The 20,204-nt window shown below is 39.5% G+C and overlaps 2 protein-coding genes across 16 annotated transcripts in view; one reads left to right on the top strand and one right to left on the bottom strand.

Moving 5' to 3' along the window:
* Window positions 1-20,204, top strand: part of LOC116723461 (heat shock 70 kDa protein 12A-like) — a 276,564-nt gene that overhangs the window by 170,343 nt on the left and 86,017 nt on the right. The window lies entirely within an intron of this gene.
* Window positions 1-20,204, bottom strand: part of ttn.1 (titin, tandem duplicate 1) — a 156,910-nt gene that overhangs the window by 91,356 nt on the left and 45,350 nt on the right. For 6 of the 15 annotated variants that reach the window (XM_032568335.1, XM_032568338.1, XM_032568348.1 and 3 more), the window contains 42 exons: window positions 19,576-19,863; window positions 19,261-19,377; window positions 18,892-19,174; window positions 18,608-18,791; window positions 18,079-18,159; window positions 17,671-17,938; window positions 17,162-17,371; window positions 16,846-16,923; window positions 16,732-16,758; window positions 16,498-16,554; window positions 16,371-16,415; window positions 15,531-15,590; window positions 15,273-15,335; window positions 14,856-14,927; window positions 14,615-14,686; window positions 13,985-14,146; window positions 13,620-13,709; window positions 13,370-13,459; window positions 13,147-13,236; window positions 12,080-12,973; window positions 10,408-10,485; window positions 10,201-10,272; window positions 9,970-10,038; window positions 9,719-9,787; window positions 9,450-9,521; window positions 9,181-9,255; window positions 8,910-8,987; window positions 8,644-8,709; window positions 8,368-8,430; window positions 8,162-8,236; window positions 7,910-7,999; window positions 7,541-7,576; window positions 5,363-7,333; window positions 4,838-4,888; window positions 3,537-3,935; window positions 3,178-3,456; window positions 2,029-2,298; window positions 1,803-1,942; window positions 1,594-1,720; window positions 1,180-1,446; window positions 798-1,064; window positions 289-552 (listed from right to left, as the gene is read on the bottom strand). In XM_032568335.1, coding sequence (XP_032424226.1) covers window positions 289-552; window positions 798-1,064; window positions 1,180-1,446; window positions 1,594-1,720; window positions 1,803-1,942; window positions 2,029-2,298; window positions 3,178-3,456; window positions 3,537-3,935; window positions 4,838-4,888; window positions 5,363-7,333; window positions 7,541-7,576; window positions 7,910-7,999; window positions 8,162-8,236; window positions 8,368-8,430; window positions 8,644-8,709; window positions 8,910-8,987; window positions 9,181-9,255; window positions 9,450-9,521; window positions 9,719-9,787; window positions 9,970-10,038; window positions 10,201-10,272; window positions 10,408-10,485; window positions 12,080-12,973; window positions 13,147-13,236; window positions 13,370-13,459; window positions 13,620-13,709; window positions 13,985-14,146; window positions 14,615-14,686; window positions 14,856-14,927; window positions 15,273-15,335; window positions 15,531-15,590; window positions 16,371-16,415; window positions 16,498-16,554; window positions 16,732-16,758; window positions 16,846-16,923; window positions 17,162-17,371; window positions 17,671-17,938; window positions 18,079-18,159; window positions 18,608-18,791; window positions 18,892-19,174; window positions 19,261-19,377; window positions 19,576-19,863 — 8,109 coding nt within the window. Of the gene's footprint in view, window positions 1-288; window positions 553-797; window positions 1,065-1,179; window positions 1,447-1,593; window positions 1,721-1,802; window positions 1,943-2,028; window positions 2,299-3,177; window positions 3,457-3,536; window positions 3,936-4,837; window positions 4,889-5,362; window positions 7,334-7,540; window positions 7,577-7,909; window positions 8,000-8,161; window positions 8,237-8,367; window positions 8,431-8,643; window positions 8,710-8,909; window positions 8,988-9,180; window positions 9,256-9,449; window positions 9,522-9,718; window positions 9,788-9,969; window positions 10,039-10,200; window positions 10,273-10,407; window positions 10,486-10,826; window positions 10,891-12,079; window positions 12,974-13,146; window positions 13,237-13,369; window positions 13,460-13,619; window positions 13,710-13,984; window positions 14,147-14,614; window positions 14,687-14,855; window positions 14,928-15,272; window positions 15,336-15,530; window positions 15,591-16,370; window positions 16,416-16,497; window positions 16,555-16,731; window positions 16,759-16,845; window positions 16,924-17,161; window positions 17,372-17,670; window positions 17,939-18,078; window positions 18,160-18,607; window positions 18,792-18,891; window positions 19,175-19,260; window positions 19,378-19,575; window positions 19,864-20,204 lie in introns of those variants that run through there. The other 9 variants (XM_032568346.1, XM_032568336.1, XM_032568340.1 and 6 more) reach the window with 9 other exon arrangements.

Raw genomic sequence — 20,204 nt, 5'->3', positions numbered from 1 at the left:
TGAAATTAGATATGTTTTATCATTTTCTCAATAATTAGAATTATTTGGGGGTTTTTCTGGATACCCCCAAATCCAGAAAAACTTTGGGTTATGCATGTTAATATGACTCATTTCCAATTATTTTTTGTGGTGTTTTCACAGATTTTAGAACATGTGTCTAAAATACAACAGAAAAGATTAATTGTAATGGTTTGTTTTGTAAAGATATTCTTAATAATTAAAACCTCAAAAACCAGATCATGCTCTTTCTCTTTAAGAAATCAGAGCAGAAAGCAGCTCCTTCTTTACCTTCAATCATTATGTTGGCCGATGTTTTGTCTGTTCCACAGTCACATACGTATTTCCCTTGATCATTTTGCGCCACTTTCTTCAGGACCAGAGATCTGCGGGTGCCTTCTGACTTCATGACCAACAACTTGGAGGCAACGACTTCCTTCTCATTGTGATACCAGACCACAGGAACGTCTTTGCTGAGCTCGCAGTCCAGCGACACCTCGTCTTTCTCGGTGGCAGTGTAATCCCGCAGCTTCACCAGGAAGACGGCATCTCCCTCTGACGAGCATAACAAACAGTTTGTTAACAGCTTTTTCCTGTTTTATTGTGTTAGTTAACTGAACACTTATTCCATAATATTTGAAAGATTTTGGATTTTCTCATTATTACAAATTGTGTTCCCTGTAAGAAAATGTCATATTTACATATCAATCACTCAAAACAAACTTTTATGTCTCACATCTGATAAACAGTAAAATAAAAGGCAGTGAGAGAAAACCCAGTAAAGGAGAGCATGCTGTTACCTATGACTGTCAGTTTGGCTGAGGAGTAAATTCCCTTGGCTTCTGCCTTTATCTGGCAGGTATCATCTAGACTCAAACTCCTCATTTCTAGAGTGTGTCTCCTTCCTTCCACGTGCATGAGCACCGTTCGACTCACGTGGAGTTTGACTTCGTTTCGGTACCAAACCACCGGCACGTTCTCGTGAGTCAACTCGATATCAAAGCGCACCGAGTTACCTTCTTTGATTGTTTGGTCCTTAAGTTGCTGCACAAATTTGAGCCTCATGCCTGGAATACAGCAGGTCAGTGCACACAGACAGGAGCGTTTGACGCCATCCAACACTTTGAAGCCACAAACATAGAATGAGCACATAGAGGAGACAGGAAGCATAGCCGTTCTTACCTTCCACCGTCAGCTGAGCTGTTGACCTTTTGTCCAATACCTCTATCGAATACTGAGACTCATCATCAAACTCACAGCTGTTTACAATCAGCATGTGTTTCTTTCCATCATCAATTACTTCATATTTGGGGCTGGGGGTGATGATTTCAACCCCCTTAAACCACATGACCTTTGGTATATCCTTAGTGATGGTGCATTCAAACTTAGCCTGTTTCTTTTCGGGCACAGACACATCCTTCAGCGTTTCAACAAAGCCCATTTCGATCTCTGGGAGATGCGAATAATTTAGCCATTATTGACAAAAGCAAAACACAGACGGTTTTTCAGCAGTGCCTCCATTCCACAAGACAAATAGATGCAGGGACTTAAAACAAACAGAGAAACCAAGTCAGTGTGTTTGACACAGGTTTGTACCTTTAACAGTGAGCATGGCACTGGTGACAGCATTCAGAGCCTGGTACGACACTTCTCCAGCCTGATCCAGCTGCACATTCTTCAGTGTAAGGAAGCGCTTTCCGGCCTCTGCTTTAATGTCACATGTCTGAGAAAAAAAGTAGGTACATCAAAAATCCTGGAGAGCTTTTTATTGAAAGCAACAATATAACTTTTTCCAAATAACGTACCGGAGACCTGGTCAACACCTGGCCTCTGAGTTTCCATTCACCAGGAATATCCTGCTCAGATATTTCAGTATCGAAGTGAGCTTCCTCCTTCTCAACCACCTCAGCACTGGCAAGAGGTTTCAGGATGTCAGCTTCACGCTCTGAAAATGTAGAGGTTTTTAAATGTTCAACAAAACCGTTCATTCACAACTTTCAAACTGTTCGAATGTTGATTCCATGAACAAACCTCCCAGTGTGAGTTTGGCTGTGTATCTTCGATTTTCAACTTCGATGGTGTAATCTGACACATCGTCAGGTTGGCAGTTGTTGATGGTGAGAGTCATGTTCTTTCCATCTTTGTTGATCTCAACTTTGTCAGAAGGAGGGAGTTCGTTCTCGCCTTTGTACCATTTCCAATTGGGAGTGTCTTTGAACAGCTCGCATTTGAATGTGGCCTTGGACTTTGGTTTCACATGCTGGTCCCTCAGAGGCTTTACCAGCCAGTCTTTGATGACTTCTGCAAAGGGAAGGGTCACATTATAGGAAGATAGGTCACACCTAAAAACTCCTACATTTAAAAAGATTTATATGACATTTTTAACATGTATTGCAGAGACTTGAACATATTGGGTTCAGACAATCATGTTGGATAATTTGTTTTTGTCTTGTATGTCCAATTTTTAAAATCATCTGGAATAATTACTGCCATTCCTCGGTATGCTGACGACGTCCAGGTTTGTTGTGTGAAATCTGAAAAAACACTAATTATTCACAGAAGTTAAAGCTCTGTCTCGGAAAGTTTAACAACCTGTTCAACCTGTTATTTCAAATACTGAATTCAGGAAACACAGAGGACAATTTTGTCTCTAAAACTACAAAGAATGGTTAAATACATTGTTTTACATTTTAGTGCTTCTAGGATTAATTTTTAATCAAGATATATCTTTGATTCACAGACAAGCTACAAAAACTACTTTTCCTTCATTTGGATATCAAATGGTTCTTGCATTTCACCTACATACAATTTGTATAGAGAGAAACAATGATCTGGTAATGTATGCAGCAAACTTTCCAGTAATACTTTGAGTACTAAGAACTGGAGGTTTGTGATTCGTTGATTAGATTTTTTACTTTTTCTGGTTTTGGTCACCTTACAATCTGTTTTCATAAAGACAGAAATCTCTTTGATTTTGCATGCTTGTTTGTATGTAGTTTTTTTTGTCCAATACTTTAACCACCATCCTTCTACGGTAAATGATATAGTTCTCCTACAACTGTCATGCTAGTGTATGGAAGATTACCTGCAAACACAAATCGTCTGATTAGTTCGGCAACAAAATTGTCTGCAATTGATGTGTTCATGTCTGAAGATTCCTTCATGCTGCTGATGGCTCACCAATCACTTTGACGGTGGTTGAAGTTTTGACGTCTGCCTGACCATCTACTTCACAGGTGTAGAGGCCTGCATCCTCATCAGTGGCGTTCTGGATGGTCACAGCGTGCTGCATACCAATCACATTAATGGCTACTTTTCCAGCCTTTTTCTTCAGAAGCTCTCCGTTAAGCTTCCACACCACGTCTCTTTCTTTGTTCAGCTCACAGATCAGGTACATTGGTTGACCTTTCATGCATGAGGTCTCAGGTTCCAACTCCTTCAGCCATTTTACAGGGAGCTCTGTGCAGAGAGAAGAGTGTTTCCAATACAATGAGGGAAAGTTCTTCAAGCCACCCGAGTCTGAACAGGTTTTAGCTTACCCTCAACTATGAGCTTAGCAGTGCAGGTAATCTCCTTTCCAGCATTTTTGGCCACACAGGTGTATTCTCCAGTGTCGGACAGCTGGACATCAATGATGTGCAGCTTCCGATCTTTGCCATCAGAGGTGAACTTATGCTTGGGACTCTCACGCAGGTTGCTGTCATCCTTCATCCAGGATGTGACAGCCGTAGAGGGTGTAACCTCACACTCAAACACGGCCGATGAGCCGATGGACTCGGCCTCCTGCAGCACAATGTCTTGAATCTTCTTCACAAACTTCAAAGCCACAGGTTTGAGCTTGAAGCCTGCAAATGGTTCCTCTGGTGGTGATGGACCTTTTCCACCGGGTTTCATGCCCCGACCCTTTCCACCATCACCAGGAGAGGGAGTTTGTCTTGCTGCAGAATCAGAAATAAAAACTTACTCAATGAGTTTCAGGTATTGGAGTGGATGAAGAACAAAACAAAGCATTTCACCCAAAGTCATGTTTCAGACAAAATGTGTTGTAGGTTTAAAGTTCTACTGTTAGAAGAGCACAAAAAGTTTTGTTAAGACTTAAGACGAAGCAGAACTAATTAGATTCAGGTATACAAATGGATGAAGAACAAGACAAAACATTTGACACAAAGTCATTTTTCAGACATAAAATAAGTAGTAGGTTTAAAGTCCTACTATTAGAAGAACATAGAAAGTTCTTGTTAAGACTTAAGATGAAGCAGGATCAATTACGACAAACAGAATTCAGAGAAGAGTCCAAACACAGAATGACAGTCACAGAACAGATATAACCAAGTTAATTCACAGACAAAGATAGCAAAAAATATTAAAGGAGGTTCAAATAACAGCTGATTTCCATGCATTGTCTTCCTTAAATGAAAGGCAAAGCCACTAGGTGAAGAAAATCTTAAAATGTCCACCTGAACTTGAACAAATATGCACTCATTTACTTACCTTTAGCTAGAGTACTTTTGACTGATTGCAGTTTTTTCATTTTAAATTATTTAAACACCAGCAGTTGCTCATCAGAATGTCAATTATATGAATAAAATCTTTCAATACCCTAACAAGTATGTGCTGCAAATTTTTTCCTGTCTGACCGATTAGAATATGAAGACAAGCAAGTTTAATTTCCAGCCATATTTCTTGTCATCAGAAAGCGATAATGATTAGACATAATGACTGAAACAAAACACCAAACAGGTTGACAACAACGGAACAACGGAACAAAGACAATTTGCTCCAGACATTAGCTCATGCAGTTTTTTGCACCTATGGGGTTTTTTATCAGTAAAATCCTCACCCCCAAATCCTCTGCCTCTTCCTTTCGAAGGTTCGTCACTTGGTTTTCCATCTGAACATGAAACAACAAGACATGTTTTAAGACCACCTCTTAGATCTCCTATTGGAAAGTACAGTTCCAGCAGACGCCAAGAAAAAATACGTAAACATCTCTAAGAATAGACATGGGAATATGAGACGTCACATGTGAACAGAGACTTGAAAGACCTGGAAGATGAAATGGAAACATAATGGGAAAAGATGCTTGAAAGGACATTTGCTTAGACAGCAAAGACAAATGAAATCCACAGCAGCGAAGACAAACAGACAAACATCTGTTCTGCAATTGGGAATCAATGAAAAGATGAAAACAATACAGCAGATGGGATGATGGATGGACACAACTGACATACACACAGATTAATTCATCAGCATGAGATGAAAAAATGGATAAAGTGGTCAAAGAAGATGTGATGAAGATTAGATGAGAGATCTGGGATGGGATGAAGGGGCTCCAGAATCAGCTGGAAGAGTTCGCTCATCTCACCTCGTCTGGCACCAGGCATACCCGGAGTCTCAAGGGCCCCATCCACCTCTTCACCTTCCCAGTCCTCTGAAGGAACAAGATCCCAGCCCCAGGATTCCTCCTCAACCTCGCCTTCTTCAGGCTCATTTTTAAAGACCTCCTCCTCAGGCTGAGTTGTCACCCTCTTCATTTGCACAGCTCCCGGAGAAATCTCCTTCGAAAGGGGAATCCGACCTTTATCAGGCTTTTCTGATTCTGAGACCTCTCCCACTGATGGCTTCTTGGGAACTTTTTTGAGTGTTATGGCTTCAACTGAGTCTTTGGGGGAAACAGCTTTTGGGATCTCTTTGACTTTTTCAGAACTTGGCTTTCTCTCAGCTGGAACTTTCTCCAAGTCTTTCTGCTTCTCCACCTTAGACGGTGGAGTCTTTTTTAGCTCAATCTTCTTCGGCTCCTCAACAGGCTTTGTGGGCTTTTTGTCTTCTGCTTTCTCTGTACTGACCATGGGAGAAGGAGTCTTTTTGAGTTCAACATCTTTCTTTAGCACATCAGATGGTTTTGCTGGGAACTTCTCTGCTTCAGTAGGTGAGATCGTCTCTTTAAGACCTGTAGGACTTGGTTTCTTGGCTGGAACAGACGGTTCCTCCTTCACAGGTTTCTGTTTCTCTGTATCTTTCATGTCTTTGGTTGTCTTGTCTGGCACCTTTGTGTCTACAGGCTTCTTTATCTGTTCATCAGGGACTTTTTCTGGCTTAGTGACTTTGGTGAAAGGCTTCAACACAACCTGCTCTTCCTTTTCCTGTGGTTTAGGAATGACTTTAGGTTTAACTTTAAGTTTATCAGTTGCTGTAGTTTCTTCATCCTTAGGTACTTGATCATCCTTTTTCTTTTGTGGTAGTTCTGGTTGGGATTTGGTAATATCCGGACTTGTGTCAGAACTTGTCAAAGAAACATCTTTGTCTTCTTTGTTTTTTAGAGCTGATGTAGGTTGATCTTTGAGCAACATCTCACCCAATTTAAAAGGAGAGCGCTCAGTATCTGTCTTTGCCCGACCTTCATCTTCAGTCTTTGCTTGTTTGGATGCTTCTTGTTTTGTGGGTTTTTCAAAAGGCTTCAATGTCACAACTTCTGGTTCTTCATCTTTCTTTGGTAATTTCTTGATTTTCTTCTTTGATAAATCTGGCTCAGCGTCTCCTTCCTTTGGTGCCTTTGTGGTTCTGGTCCACTTAGATTTCTCTTCTTCCTCTGGCTGTTCAGGTTTTTCTGTTTGACCAGCTTTAGATGGCTCCTCAGCAGGAACGGAGACTCTTTCAGGTTTTCCAAGTGGGATCATCTCTCGATCTTCTCTCTCTTGAGTCTTCTGGGCTCTCGGTTCTGCGTCATGTTGTTTTGTCATTTTAGTCTTATCCTTTGAAATTTCCTTTTCAAGTTCTTTGGGCTTACTTGGAACCTGTTTCAGTTTGATCTGCTCTTGCTCTTGTTCTAACTTTCCAGGCTTTTCAAATGGTTTTAGTTTCACAGATTCTTGTTGCTCCTCTGTCTTTGGTAGTTTCTTTATTTTCTTCTTCTCTATACTGGGAACCTCGGGTTCCTCTTCTGTCTTGGGTTTTGTGGTTCTTGTCCAACCTTCTTTCTCTGTTGTTTGGACAATTTTAATTGTTTCAGTCTCCTCAATTTGACTCAGTTGAATTGTTCCCTGTTCTGCTGTAAAGACTCGTTCAGTTCTTCCAAGGGTTATGATCTCCCGCTCTTCTCTATCATGAAGTTCCCTCACTGATAGTTCTGGATCATGATGTCTTATCACTTCTGCTTTATGAGTTACAACCTGTTTCTCGGGCTCTGGAGGTTTTACCGGAACCTTCTTCAACTGAATGGTCTCCATTTCTGGCTCTTTCTCTTTGGGTTTTATGGTCATTTTACTCTTTAGTTTAGGAACCTCAGTAGTTTTCTCCTCTTTAATGGGAATTTTACCCTTTTGCTTAAGAGTTGGCACTGTGGTTGAGGGAGTAAAAATATATTTTATGACACTCACATTTAAACATGTAAAAACATCCTTTGGATGACATATTTGTTTTTTACAACACAAAGATCACACATCACAACAACACTGAAAAGATTATTTTTAAAGGTTTATGAATAAAACCTTTAAAATAACAAGTTGAGTGGTTTTACTGTTAAGGGAAATTCACTTTTTTATACCTTTAGTTGGTCCAGGAGCTGAAACTGGTTCCTTGTCTGCAAAAATTTAAATAAGACCAATTATAAGCAAACACTGTACAAACAAAAGCCACATTTAAAGCCAAAGACAGAGGAAGACAAAAACAATCTCGGATTTGGTCCATTGAACTTCCTTTTTTGCTGTAATATAAATGCACTTTGGAACTTTTTATTATATACAATGGTCTCATAAGACAGATATTTATGATGTGAAAGACTGTAAAAAAAGTTGTGCAGACAACATCACACAGTAAAGACATTAAGTTAAACAAATCAAACAATAACATTTTCAGAATCAAAAGAGGAAAAAGTCAAACACAGATAAAGGAAGACAAAGAAAAGAAATTTTACCTTCAGGTGGAGAAATTCTTTCAGAAACGGTGGTAGGTTCAGCCTTTACACTGGGCTCAGAAGGTTTCTTCTCCACTGGTGCAACTGGAGCTACAAGAACGCCAACTGGATTAAATCACTGACAATGATCCACTCTACAAACAACAACTGAATAAAACAGACAATCTTAAAGATCTCACTGCTGCTATGACCAACAGATTTGACTTAGGACAAACAGAGATGGAAATAAGAATGACAAACAGAAGAAACTACCTTCTGGAGAAACTACTTTTTCTGCTGGTTGTTCTCTTGATAGTGCAGAGGGTTTCTTTTCCTCTGGAGGAGACACTTGAGAGTACACCACAAAAAAAAACGTAAAGACCAACATATCAAAAGATGCAAAGGTGACAACACATTACAAAAACTGACATATCAAGAGTTAAGAAAAGAATTCAGAGACCCAAGACTGAATAAGCTACCTGCAGGAGGAGCAACTTTGGGTGAAGGAGCTGCTGGTACAGATACGGATGGTTTCTTCTCCTCTGGAGGAAACAATAAATAAGATGCAAGATCACGACCAGGACAATAGCAAGGCCACAAGGACACTGACAAAAGCAGTGAAAAGTTGCATAAGATAAGACAACAAATACAATGAAACCAAAGAAAACAGGAGTCTTGTTTATCCTCCAACCAAGAAACGAATCAGACACAGACAAAAGCTGACAACATAAAATATTAAGAGAGAAAAAAACTACCTGCAGGAGGAGAAACTTTTTGAGGAGGAACTGAGGGCTTTGGCTCTGGTGATGGTTTCTTCCCCTCTGGGGGAGATAATTTGGGATTACATCCAGCTCATAATACAAATACCATTAAGATTGTAAAGAAAATACTGGAACCACTAAAAACATGGAAAAAATACTTGACAAGTTAAGAGACAGCGTCAACACCAATTTATATAAAGACAAACCTGACGACCTTTAAAGTCAGCAAAGAAGATGAACACATAAACCAATCAGACTACCTGCAGGAGTAACTTTCTGAGGAGGAGGTGGAGGAGGAGCAGGTGGTGAAGGCTTTGGTTCTGGTGCTGCTTTCTTCTCTGAAGGAGATAATTTGGCAATACACCCAAGTCATGATCAAGAAAAAACTAAGCTTGAAAAGCACATAGTGGCACAACTTAAAAGACAATCTGCGGACATGTTAAGAAATGATATCAACATAAACATACATAAAGACAAACATGGCTGACTCATGATGTCAGCAAGAAGAAACACATGAACAAATCAGACTACCTGCAGAAGGAGTAACTTTCTGAGGTGGAGCAGGAGGTGAAGGCTTTGCTTCTGGTGCAGAAGGTTTCTTCTCCTCTGAAGGAGATAGTTTGGGAATACACCCGAGCCATCATTAAGAAAACGTTTGGAAAGCACAAACTGGCACAACTTAGACTCGACAATTGGAGCACATATTAGGAGATGGTATCAACATAAATGGACATAAAGACAAACATGGCTGACTCATGAATGCCAGCAAGAAATATAAACACATGAAGAAATTAGACTACCTGTAGAAGGAGTAACTTTCTGAGGCGTAGGAAGTGAAGGCTTTGCTTCTGGTGCAGAAGGTTTCTTCTCTTCTGGAGTAGATAATTCGGGAAAACACCCATTATGATCAAGCAAAACACTAAGCTTGTAAAGCACGTTCCTGCACAACTCAAAACATGATAATTCATGGGGATATTGAGACATGGTTTCAACATAAAGGGACATGAAAACAAACATGGCTGACTCATGAATGCCAGCAAGAAAAAGAAACACATGGACCAAGAACTACCTGTAGGAAGAGTAACTTTAGGAGGAGGAGGTGAAGGCTTTGGTTCTGGTGCAGAAGGTTTCTTCTCCTCTGGAGGAAATAATTTGGGAATAAACCCATTATGATCTAGAAAACACTAATCTTGGACATCATGTGCTGGCACAACTTAAAACATGATCATCCATGGACATATTAAGAGATGGCATCAGAGGAACATAAAAAAAACATGGCTGACTCATGAATGCCAGCACGAAACACATTAATCAACCAACCTATAGGAGGAGTAACTTTGGGAGGAGGAGGTGAAGGCTTTGGTTCTGGTGCAGAAAGTTTCCTCTCCTCTGGAGGAGATAATTTGGGAATGTCATGATCATCACGATCAAGAAAACATTAACCTTGGCCATCATCAAACAGGTTAAGAGATGGCATCAACACAATTGGACATACAGACAAACATGGCTGACTAATGGATGCCATCAAGAAACACATAAATCAAGCACTACCTGCTGGAGCAGTAACTTTAGGAGGAGGAGGATGTGTAGGCTTTGGTTCTGGCTCAGAAGGTTTCTTCTCCTCTGAAGGTGATAATTTTGGAATATGCCCAAGTCATGTTCAAGAAAACATTAAGCTTATACAAGCACATACAAGACAAACATGGCTGACTCATAAATGCCAGCAAGAAAATGAAACATGTGAACCAATTGAACTACCTGCAGGAGGAGTAACTTTTGGAGGGTATGAAGGCTTTGGTGCTGGTGCAGAAGGTTTCTTCACTTCAGGAGGAGACACTTTGAAATAAAAGATACCAAGATCACAACTAAGGCATCGTTATGTTCAAAAAGGACTAAGACAAGAAGCTGGTGCAGATATTAGATAGTCCAATCTGCACCAACAAGAATGTGTAAAATAAAAAAAAGAAAAACTAAACATTTAAACAAGAGTTTTTCCTAAGACATACATTCTCAACAATACAAAAACAAGACACACACAAAAAACATGACACACAAATTAATCTAATCTTTTCAAGGTTAGATTAGTGTTCCCTATTCCAACATTATGCTGGAATATGCTAAATATAACAAATGTATTTCAAGAGTTTGATCTTCAGCGATCAAATTTACAAGAATACCTTTCTCAAGAGGTTGCAGAGTCTTCAATGTAAGGTTTTCCTCTTTCATATCTTCTCTTCTTTGAGCTTTTCTTTCAGTGGTTGTAGTTCCTTCTGAATAATCAGTCTCAAAAAAGATTTCTTTTGATTTTGGATGTGATGGCTTTGTCGATGAAAGACTTTGATGCTCAGGGACTCGAGATGTCTTCAACGGTCCAGCTTGAGATTTCTCAGGTTGGATCTCGGTTTCTGTTGGTGCTTTCTCTTTAGAGTCAGCAGCAATTTCGGAAAGAGATTCATCATGCTTCTTTGTAATTTCTTCCTTGGTTTCTAGATGCTTTGCTGAAACAAAAGTGTCTTTTCTATGCTCTGTAGCTGAATAAAAACTAGACTTCTGTTCTTTTTTGTCTTGGGTTTTAATGAAAGAGTCTTTCTTAAATGAAACGTCATCTTTAACTAGAGAAACGTCTATGTTTGTTGGAGTAACTGCAGGTTGCGTTCTGGGCTCTTTTGATGAAAGCTCAGTTTCAGTTAGAGGTGGGGAAACTGAGATCACAGATTCAATTTTCATTTCCCTCAAAACTTTAATGTCTTCCAGTTTTTCATACTCATATTCTTCAGTATACCTCAAATATTTAGACTCTGTCACTTCATGATCTTCTCTGAACCTTGTAGGAACTTCTGTTTTCTCCATTTGTTCTTCCCTCTGGTATAAAGTTCTGTCCTCTCTTACAACTGACTCCTCGTGTTTTAATCTTCTTTCAGATCTTTGAGCTTCTTGCTTGAGTTCAACAGTTGTTGGAGTGAAACTTTCTTCAGGAACAAATCTCTTAATGTCTTCAACCACAACTGTTTGTTGTTTTAGGTCATTCTTCAGATGAACTGAGACATTTTTGGAGACATCACCCAAGATTGAAGAAATGCACCATGAAGCGGTGGCCAAGAACCAAACATATAAAAAAGATCAAGACAGAAACACATAGATATTAGTATATTAATGTCTATGCATTTACACTTAAGCCTAACAGGTAATCTGTTGAGATTCTAAAGCATTTTTATCATCTTTGGCTACTGTTCACACCTTATGCTTTGGTGTGGTTAGTTTTTTTGATAACTTCCATGAGCTTTACAAATGTGACAGCTAAAAGATGTGTCAAAAATGTAACAAATTTAACAAACCTCTGACAAGAAATCTTAAGATAACACATTCGAAGATCAAGATGAGTAAAGATTAGTTGATAAGATCTTTGAAACCTTCAAGTAGACATATCTACCTTGTTGCTGAGTTTTTTCAGCCTTGTCTTGTTGCTGTGGGGCTCTATAACCTGGAGGTGTCTTCACTATTTCAACCTGTGGAGCTTCTGTTTTACTCTTTAGGTCTGATGGTGGCTCCTTAACCTTCATTTCCTCTATAACCTTCTTTGGTGTTTCAGGAACTTTTTTGGAAACAATCAAAATCTTCTCTGGTTCCTGTAAAACTTTCTTTTCTTTTGGTTTTTCTGGAATCATCTTTTGTGTTTCTGGAATCCTTTTGGGAAGCTCTTGACCCCATCTTATCTCCTCTTCTGACTTTTCTGCGACCTTGGAAGGTGCTTCCGAAACCACCTTTGGTGATTCAGTAATCATCTTTGTTTTTTCTGGAACCTTTGTCTGTGTTTCTGGTACCTTTTTGGGAACCTCTTGACCTCTCTTTATTTCCCCTTCTGACTTTTCTGGAATCTTGGCTGGTGCTTCAGAAACCACCTTTGGTGTTTCAATAATCATCTTTGTTTTTTCTGGAACCTTTGTCTGTGTTTCTGGTACCTTTTTGGGAACCTCTTGACCTCTTTTTATTTCCCCTTCTGACTTTTCTGGAATCTTGGCTGGTGCTTCAGAAACCACCTTTGGTGTTTCAATAATCATCTTTGTTTTTTCTGGAATCTTTGTCTGCGTTTCTGGAACCATTTTTGTTGCATCAGGGAACCTCTCAATTTCTGTTGGCATTTTGGCTTCATCAAACGTTTTAGGAAACTTGATAACCTTCTCCACTTCTTCAAAAACCTTAGTTTTTTCTCCAAACTTTGGTTCTTCTTGTGTTTGAGGAGTGAACTTGAGTACCTCTGGCTCACTCCTGGCAACCAATGGCGATGGTTTTCCAGTAACGTCAAGCTCCTTCCTTTCTGAGGCAACTTAGAAGAACAGTAATTACAAGGTAAATGTTTTAAAGAGTTTAAGTCACACTCTTACGAGTGCTAAGCATTTTGAAAGATTATGTGTTCCAGAGAAACTACCATAAAAGAGAGTAAAAGACAAAACCAGCAGATCATTTAACAAGCAGTTTGTTATATGACCTCTGCAGTACCTTTAACTGGAGCAGCTTCAGTCCAGAGTGGAAGGATTTTAGATTCAGGTGTTTGGACGACTGCTTTCTCTGGTCTGGTTACATCTTTTACTTAAAGAACATTTGTCTTGGTTAGTACAAAGGCAACAATCAAGGCTATCAAAGATTACACTCTAAGCGAGTGAATTCAAAGACCTAAATACAAGAGGAGATAACAGCAGAAGAAAAGGTCAGAGATGAGTACCTTCAGCTGGTCGGCGTTCTGGTGCTGATGGTGTAACCACAGCTGCTGATGGATGGACTAAAGGTTCTTCTGCTTTTGGTAGCACTGGTGCTTTAAAGAACATTTAAACAACAGCTTTAAAGACTGTAGTACACTCTGTTGAGTGCATTAAGCAGAGACACAAACAGGACAGCCAGTTTCACAAAACAAGATTCCCATCTCAACACATTTATAAGAAATTCAAACTGGACAAACATTGTGGTTCCAGTACCTCTTGGTAAGATCTCCTCAGGCTTTGGAGGAGCAATCCTCTCAGCGACTGGATGGACTTTGGCCTCCACTGGTTTGGTTACAGCTGGGACTTTGGAGAACATTAAAAATATTCCCATCTTTACACAGAGTTAATTATAAAAGTTTTGTTTAAACCAAGAAGAGAGCATTTTAAAGAGAGGAAAAAGATTTGTTTTTGTTGAAATCTGAAAACTTATGTGAGGACAACACTGGACAAGTTGTTAAAGATCTAATCAAGAGGTTAGCAGCAAATAATATCCAACACAAAATCATGTTAAGAGCAATATGAAAATAAAACAAGACATGGGTTACGTGGTTTTTCTGCTCGAACATTCACTCCTTTACCTCTCGGTTCAGAAACTGCAGGAGTTTTCTTGGCAGGTTTTACTTCTGGTGCTTCGGTCACTTTTGGTTCAGGTACCTCTGGCTTCTGAAGCTGTCGTTTTGGTTCTTGAGGAACCTTTTCTGGTTCTTTTGGCTTGGGTTCAGCCTTTGGTTCGGTGAATACTTCAGATTTAACAAAGAAACACTTGAGTCACGAAAAATACCCAAGAGTTTAAAGAGTGAAGGAAGTAAAAGACAATTGATCAAGCACATGAAATACAGACAAATAATTGACTGGTGGGCATGTATCAAGAACACAATGCACAATCACTGGAAGAACAATGAATAAATGTATTCAAAGAGCCAACAAGAAAATCATCCAAAAGTATGGCTTGTTCAATTAAAGAAATTAAATATATCAGTAATTCCAAAAGTGCTGGAAGGCATTTACTGAAGAAATTTCCTGTTTAATTATCATGTCTATAATTATTGTGGTGTGTTAAAGGCTCCTGGTAGTACTTTTGGTACTTTTATAGAATTAAGGAGTATTCTGAGCCATTTTGATCCCAAAAATGAAGAATTAGAGCCAATAAAGACTCACTCAGACATGAAACAAGAAACTTTATAAGAAAACACGGTCATAAACATTACCTTGTGGTACTGTCGGTTCTTCTCGCTGAGGAGTTGTGAAAGTATCAGGCCGTGGCTTCTTTACCTCAGGTTCTTTAAAACATTATTATGAAGTTCAGTTTTCTGACCACAACAAACACCAACAAGAAGATTTTTTCATGTACACACAAACAATTAAAGAAGTCTAATAAACCAACATAAGAACACAGAACAGAAATGAGATACAACAATGATGAATAAAGAGTTTGGCATTTACAAATACCTGTGACAGCAGGTGGGTGCGGAGCTTCGCGCTCAGAGGGTTTCTCTTCTGGTTTCCTGTAAATCTCGTGAACTTTAAAAGATCAAGAAAGTTTGGTTTAAAAGCCAGACAGTTAGGCTGAGCAGTTTCTGCTATCTACAGAGCGGAACGCTTCAGTCTGAGTTAATAAGAGCATAAGAGGAGAAGCGTGTCAAGAAGAACAAAACATTAATAAGAGGAGACAAAAACAGACTAAAGATCTACCACAAACCACATGTTAAAACTACAGTTAAGATCTACAAAAGAAGAAAAGCCTCTACAAGCAGCAGCTGGGATTAATAAGGTGAAGAGGCAAACATTGAGGTTAGCGGACTTTGATCAGTTTTTTTGGTTCAGCCAGAGCTCTAGAATTGCAGAATAGCTTTAAAGCTGTTATACCTGAAGTGATTTCCTCTCTGACTTCAGTACGGCCAACATATTCTTCCACAGCTTTTTTCTCTTCTGGCAGAGGAGAAAAGGGAACTTAGACAGAAAACAAGACCTGACTATAGCACTGCTTTAATAACAAGGTAACATTAATGATCAAGAAATCAACAGAGTAACAAAATGGCATAACACATGAAGACCAAAACCAGTTTAAAACAGACAATATGTGAGAAGACGACTGATGTATAAAGGAGTGAACAACGCTGATACCTGAGACGGAGGAGTACCGAACCGAAACCGTTTCTTCTTCAACCGTGAGACTCTTAAACTCTACAGGAAACCATTAAATGATAATCAGCTGTTACAGATCACAGGTTCATTCACTGAGACGTTGTTTCTGTGCAGTTGAGGACCATGACAACATTTTTCTGAACTAATTTAAATGTTTTTTGCATTTCTGGGATTTATGATTCAAATTTTAGTTTTGGATAGTTTTGAATAGGTCCTATAATTGTATAAAAAATCACAACAGAATTTATTTTTAATGTTTAACCTCAAATTACTAAATTTATGAATGCAAATGTATCTGATAACAGTTAATATTTGATACTTTCTTTTTACTGATTTGTCCTTCATTATCTTTTAACTGACTTGTATTAATGAAACTGAATTGAATTTAAATTCAGTTCAGTTCAATTGAACTGAACTGAATTGAATTGAATATTTGTTGCAATTATTTGTATATTGCAACAAATAATTTTTGCTGCAATATCGAGATTAATCTGCAGATTTTTTCAACTCAGCCATGATCCTAATCTGCAAAACAGATCGTTCTCAGTTAAATTTGAGATATACTCTCTTATTTATTTATTTGCGAGTTAAAATTTATTCCACGGCACTTCAGATATGAGGATGTAGTGAAATAGTTAATGTTCTGGGAGTTTATCAGGATCACACTGTTATTTGGGATGAAAGTTAAAGGATGGAGATGAAGGAGAGGACGATGATTTTGATGATTAAATGTAACGATGAAATGTTTTGATGGACCTGATGAAGGTTCATACATTCAAACAACACTAGTGCTCTTTTAAAGCTCCATATTTGTTGTACCTTTGACTTCAGATCGTTCCTCGTGGTGATAAAATTCGGAGGATTCTTTTGACAGAAAAAAAAAAGGTGAACGAAGGAGGCGAAACAGACACTAAGTGAAAAATGTTCCTATTTGTCCCAGACTCACCATGGGAAATGATCATGGAACCCATGTCTGGGAGCTGAACTGACGAATCTGGGAAGTCTGAAGGTGCATTAATGAAAGCGTGATTAAATTCCAAATTAACTTAGATTTCATTTTTTAAATGTGGGAGGACAAATTTTTCCATACCACTATGTAACCAGAATGAAGTGGTTGTACATTATTAGCTTTTGCCAAGATATAAGCTGTGAAAATAAAGTTTATTTTGAAACTACTCACCCTGAGGAACCTTTCCTAACACAACGTCTGTGAAAAAATAGATAGACGGATGTAATTAGATCTGTGAATGGGTGTAAATGTCTCTGACAGCTGCTGTCGGCTAAAACAACAGACCTTTGCCTGAGAGGTAAAGCTCGGCGGTGCTTCGAGCTTCTCCCATTGGCTCCAGGCGAGCGATCACGGAGTAAACGCCTGGCAGGTGAAGACATTATTGTTCTGTTTTACTCCATATTTAAGGCTCAACAACTGATTCAAACAATTTTGGTTTAATGCTGCATAGAGGTTGCGTACTTTCTACAGTTTTCTGTAACTTGATTTAATAAGAACTCTTGGCTCTGATTGAGTAGGTATGAACAGAAGAAACTTCTGTATTTCTGTTTGTCAGAAATGTTCCTCCAGAGGAAAAAGAAGGTAAATCTTTTTGACAAACCTTCGTCCTCTGCTGTCACGTTGCGGATCGTCATAAAGTGCCGTTGGCCTTCTGTCCTGAAGTTATATTTGGGGCTTTCTTTGAGCTCCCACGAGTCTTTGTACCACGTAACGGTTGCGTTGTCAAAGGACAACTCACACTCGAAGGTGGCGGAGTGACGTTCGCTGACTTCGATGTTTCGGATGCGTTTAGTAAACTGAATTTGGTCGGCTAAAATCAGACAATTAAAGATGACATTTAATTTTAAAGAGTTGTGTTTTATCTGAAGTTATTATCAAAGTGTCACATTTGATCTTTTCTTCTTTCAAGGAAAATATGCTACGAACAGACAACACAGAAAGAAAAACTGCAGGACATCCGGCAGATTTTAAGAGGTTAGTCTAGTTGTGTTTGACTCACCTGGTTTGTAATCAGCTCCTGATTAGGAAATAAAGTATCGACGCATGAGGACACACTACAAACACATAGAATGGGCTCCAGCAAGGAGAGGACATGGAAAACACTCTTACCTGTTACGGTGAGTTTGGCGTTGGAGATGTGAGGACCACACACCACACGGAAGTTTCCCTCATCTTTGACCTGGCAGTTCCTAATCTTCAGATAGTGGCGGTCGCCCACACTGCTGATCTCATATTTATCACTGTTCTCCAGTTTCTGCGTTCCCTTGTACCAGGTCAGAGAGATCTCTGGGTAGTTGATCTGGATCTCGCACTCAAATGTTGCTGTTTGGTTCTCTGTGGTTGTCTGGTCAGATATGTCTTCCATCACAGACACAGGCTAAGGACAAAAACATCAATTATGATCATTTCTATTTATTATTGGTTTTTCCTCTACATGGGACCTTGGTCATGTAGTGGAGTGAAACAGCTGTGTTACTACAAGCAGCTATTTGTTCTCAAATAAGTTTTGGCCTTTACCTCTGTGTCGACACGTCCCTCCAGCTGCTGGATTAGTCTGGCCATGTCCTCCTCTTCAACCCGACCACCATGTTCCACCCCCTGCCACAGGATATAAGGCTATTAATGCAAAACCTTCACAATCTTTCAGTAATCAATATCAAAGGTATGCAACAATAGCAACAACAATTTCATCAGCTGAAACCACTTCTGACGGACACTATTGTGAAATGTAGATACCCTGAGTGGTACAGACACTGTAGGTCCCACAGCCTGACTGGTAATACACGAAACAGGTAACACATTGTACATTGACAATGTATAACACATTGTCATAATATTTTACCTGACAGGTGCAAAATCCTTTCAGTTTTCTAAGCTGAACCTTAAGAAATAATAAATATCTTTTAGAATTGTTGTTGTTGAAAGGTTGTTTTCTGAATTAAGGAAAACTGATAATACAAGTAAAATATGGAGCAGATTTGTCCCTCAAATCTGAACTATTACAAACCAATCCAGCTCCACTATTACAATCAGTTTTCCCCAGTACCGCTTTTCCAGTTTCCATCTCCTTCTCCCTCTTCAGGAACTCCACAGCCTGCAGGATGGCCCTGTAGTCATGGATTCCATGTTCCCGGAGGATCCTCTCATAGTCCTTAGGGTCATGACCTCGTAGCAAGTCAACAATACTGATGTTTTCAAGTTTCTTTGGGCTCTTTTGCTTGGAGGGAGTTCTGAAAATATCATACATGAAGTCATTGAGCAGATAGAGACATTTGTTCCATTAACACAATTCAAAGTCAGTGGTGCAATATAGAAATGAACTTGTATTACTTCTTAAGTTTTGTTCTGATATCTCCAATTCCTTCCCCTTCTTCCTTTTTGGTGACTTCCATGTCAGCGCTGGACTCGATCTCTCCATGTTTGTTAGTGGCGACACACCTGTAGAGACCAGAGTCGGACTTGGTCACCTCTCTGATCTCCAGTTTGGCATCCTGGCCCTTGTGCTCGATGGAGATACGACCACCAGGGGTGATCTGTCTCCATTTGCCCTTCATCCACTTTACGCTGGGGATTGGATCACCTCCAATCTTGGCGATGAAGGTTGCAGTGCCCTCTGTGGAGAAGCAGATGTAAAGAAATAAGTAAAGCCTTACCGTCAAATGGGAATGTTTTGAGGAAGAAGAGGAATGTTGTCCCTACTCTCTGTGACTGAAATGTTTTTCGGTTCCTCAATGAAGAAAAGGTTGTCAAGCTTTTTGACTGGGGCAGCTGCAGCAGGGGTTGGTGCCTCGGTGGGTGAAGGCTTGGCTCCTTTGTCTGAAGATACATGGAAATCAAACTGAGACGGTGAGTGAAAAGTTACTTTAACAGTTTGAGTCTCTGGTTTTTATTAGGGTGGACACCTATGTGACGGTCTTTCAAAATAACACCATTAATAGGAGATTAAAATATGCTGGTTAGCTTTTCATCAAACCTTGGACTTGTTTACACTTTACAGCAAGTTCAACTGCTTACCCTTCACAGTGACCTTGGACTTGCAGAAGTCACTACCGACTGCATTGCTGGCTTTGCACAGATAATCCCCTGCGTCTGCCTTTGATGCAGAGCTGACCTCCAGGGAGGCCGTCCCACCAACAAATGTGATTTTGGTTTTATCACTGGACTTCAGCTCCCTCCTGTCCTTCATCCACTGGATGGTCAGAGGAGAGGAGCCTCTAACATGGCATTTGAGGCTCAGCTTCTCCCCCTCGTTCACTGTGACCGGTTCCAGAGGGACGTCAAATTTAGGAGGCTGACCAGTTTCTGAAGGTGAAAAAGAGGCTGAATAAATGAAAATACTTGCCTTTAACATAATAACATAATGAAGAATACTTTTTACATCTTTTACAGTATTTGTTAAAATTTAAATAGAAGACAAAAGAGGTGGTGTTCAGAAAGCCTGTGTCGTTCTGACTGTGGCCATCATCAGATTGTTAGGTCTGCTATCTCTCATCTTTCTTGTGACAGTAGTACATAGATCCTCTATGGACCAAAGCAGCACAGTCGTAGCTCATGAAGCTCATGTCCTTGGTATTTCTGTTTGCGCTGCTCTTGAAGGTCTTACTCCAGCTTTAGGTCACGCCTTGTGAATAACTCTCAAACTC

This window comes from Xiphophorus hellerii, chromosome 7 (assembly GCF_003331165.1).
Source record: "Xiphophorus hellerii strain 12219 chromosome 7, Xiphophorus_hellerii-4.1, whole genome shotgun sequence".
Taxonomy (NCBI): Eukaryota; Metazoa; Chordata; class Actinopteri; order Cyprinodontiformes; family Poeciliidae; genus Xiphophorus; species Xiphophorus hellerii.
The sequence above is the reverse complement of the archived record's forward strand: the minus strand, read 5'-3'. Positions and strand labels throughout refer to the sequence as shown.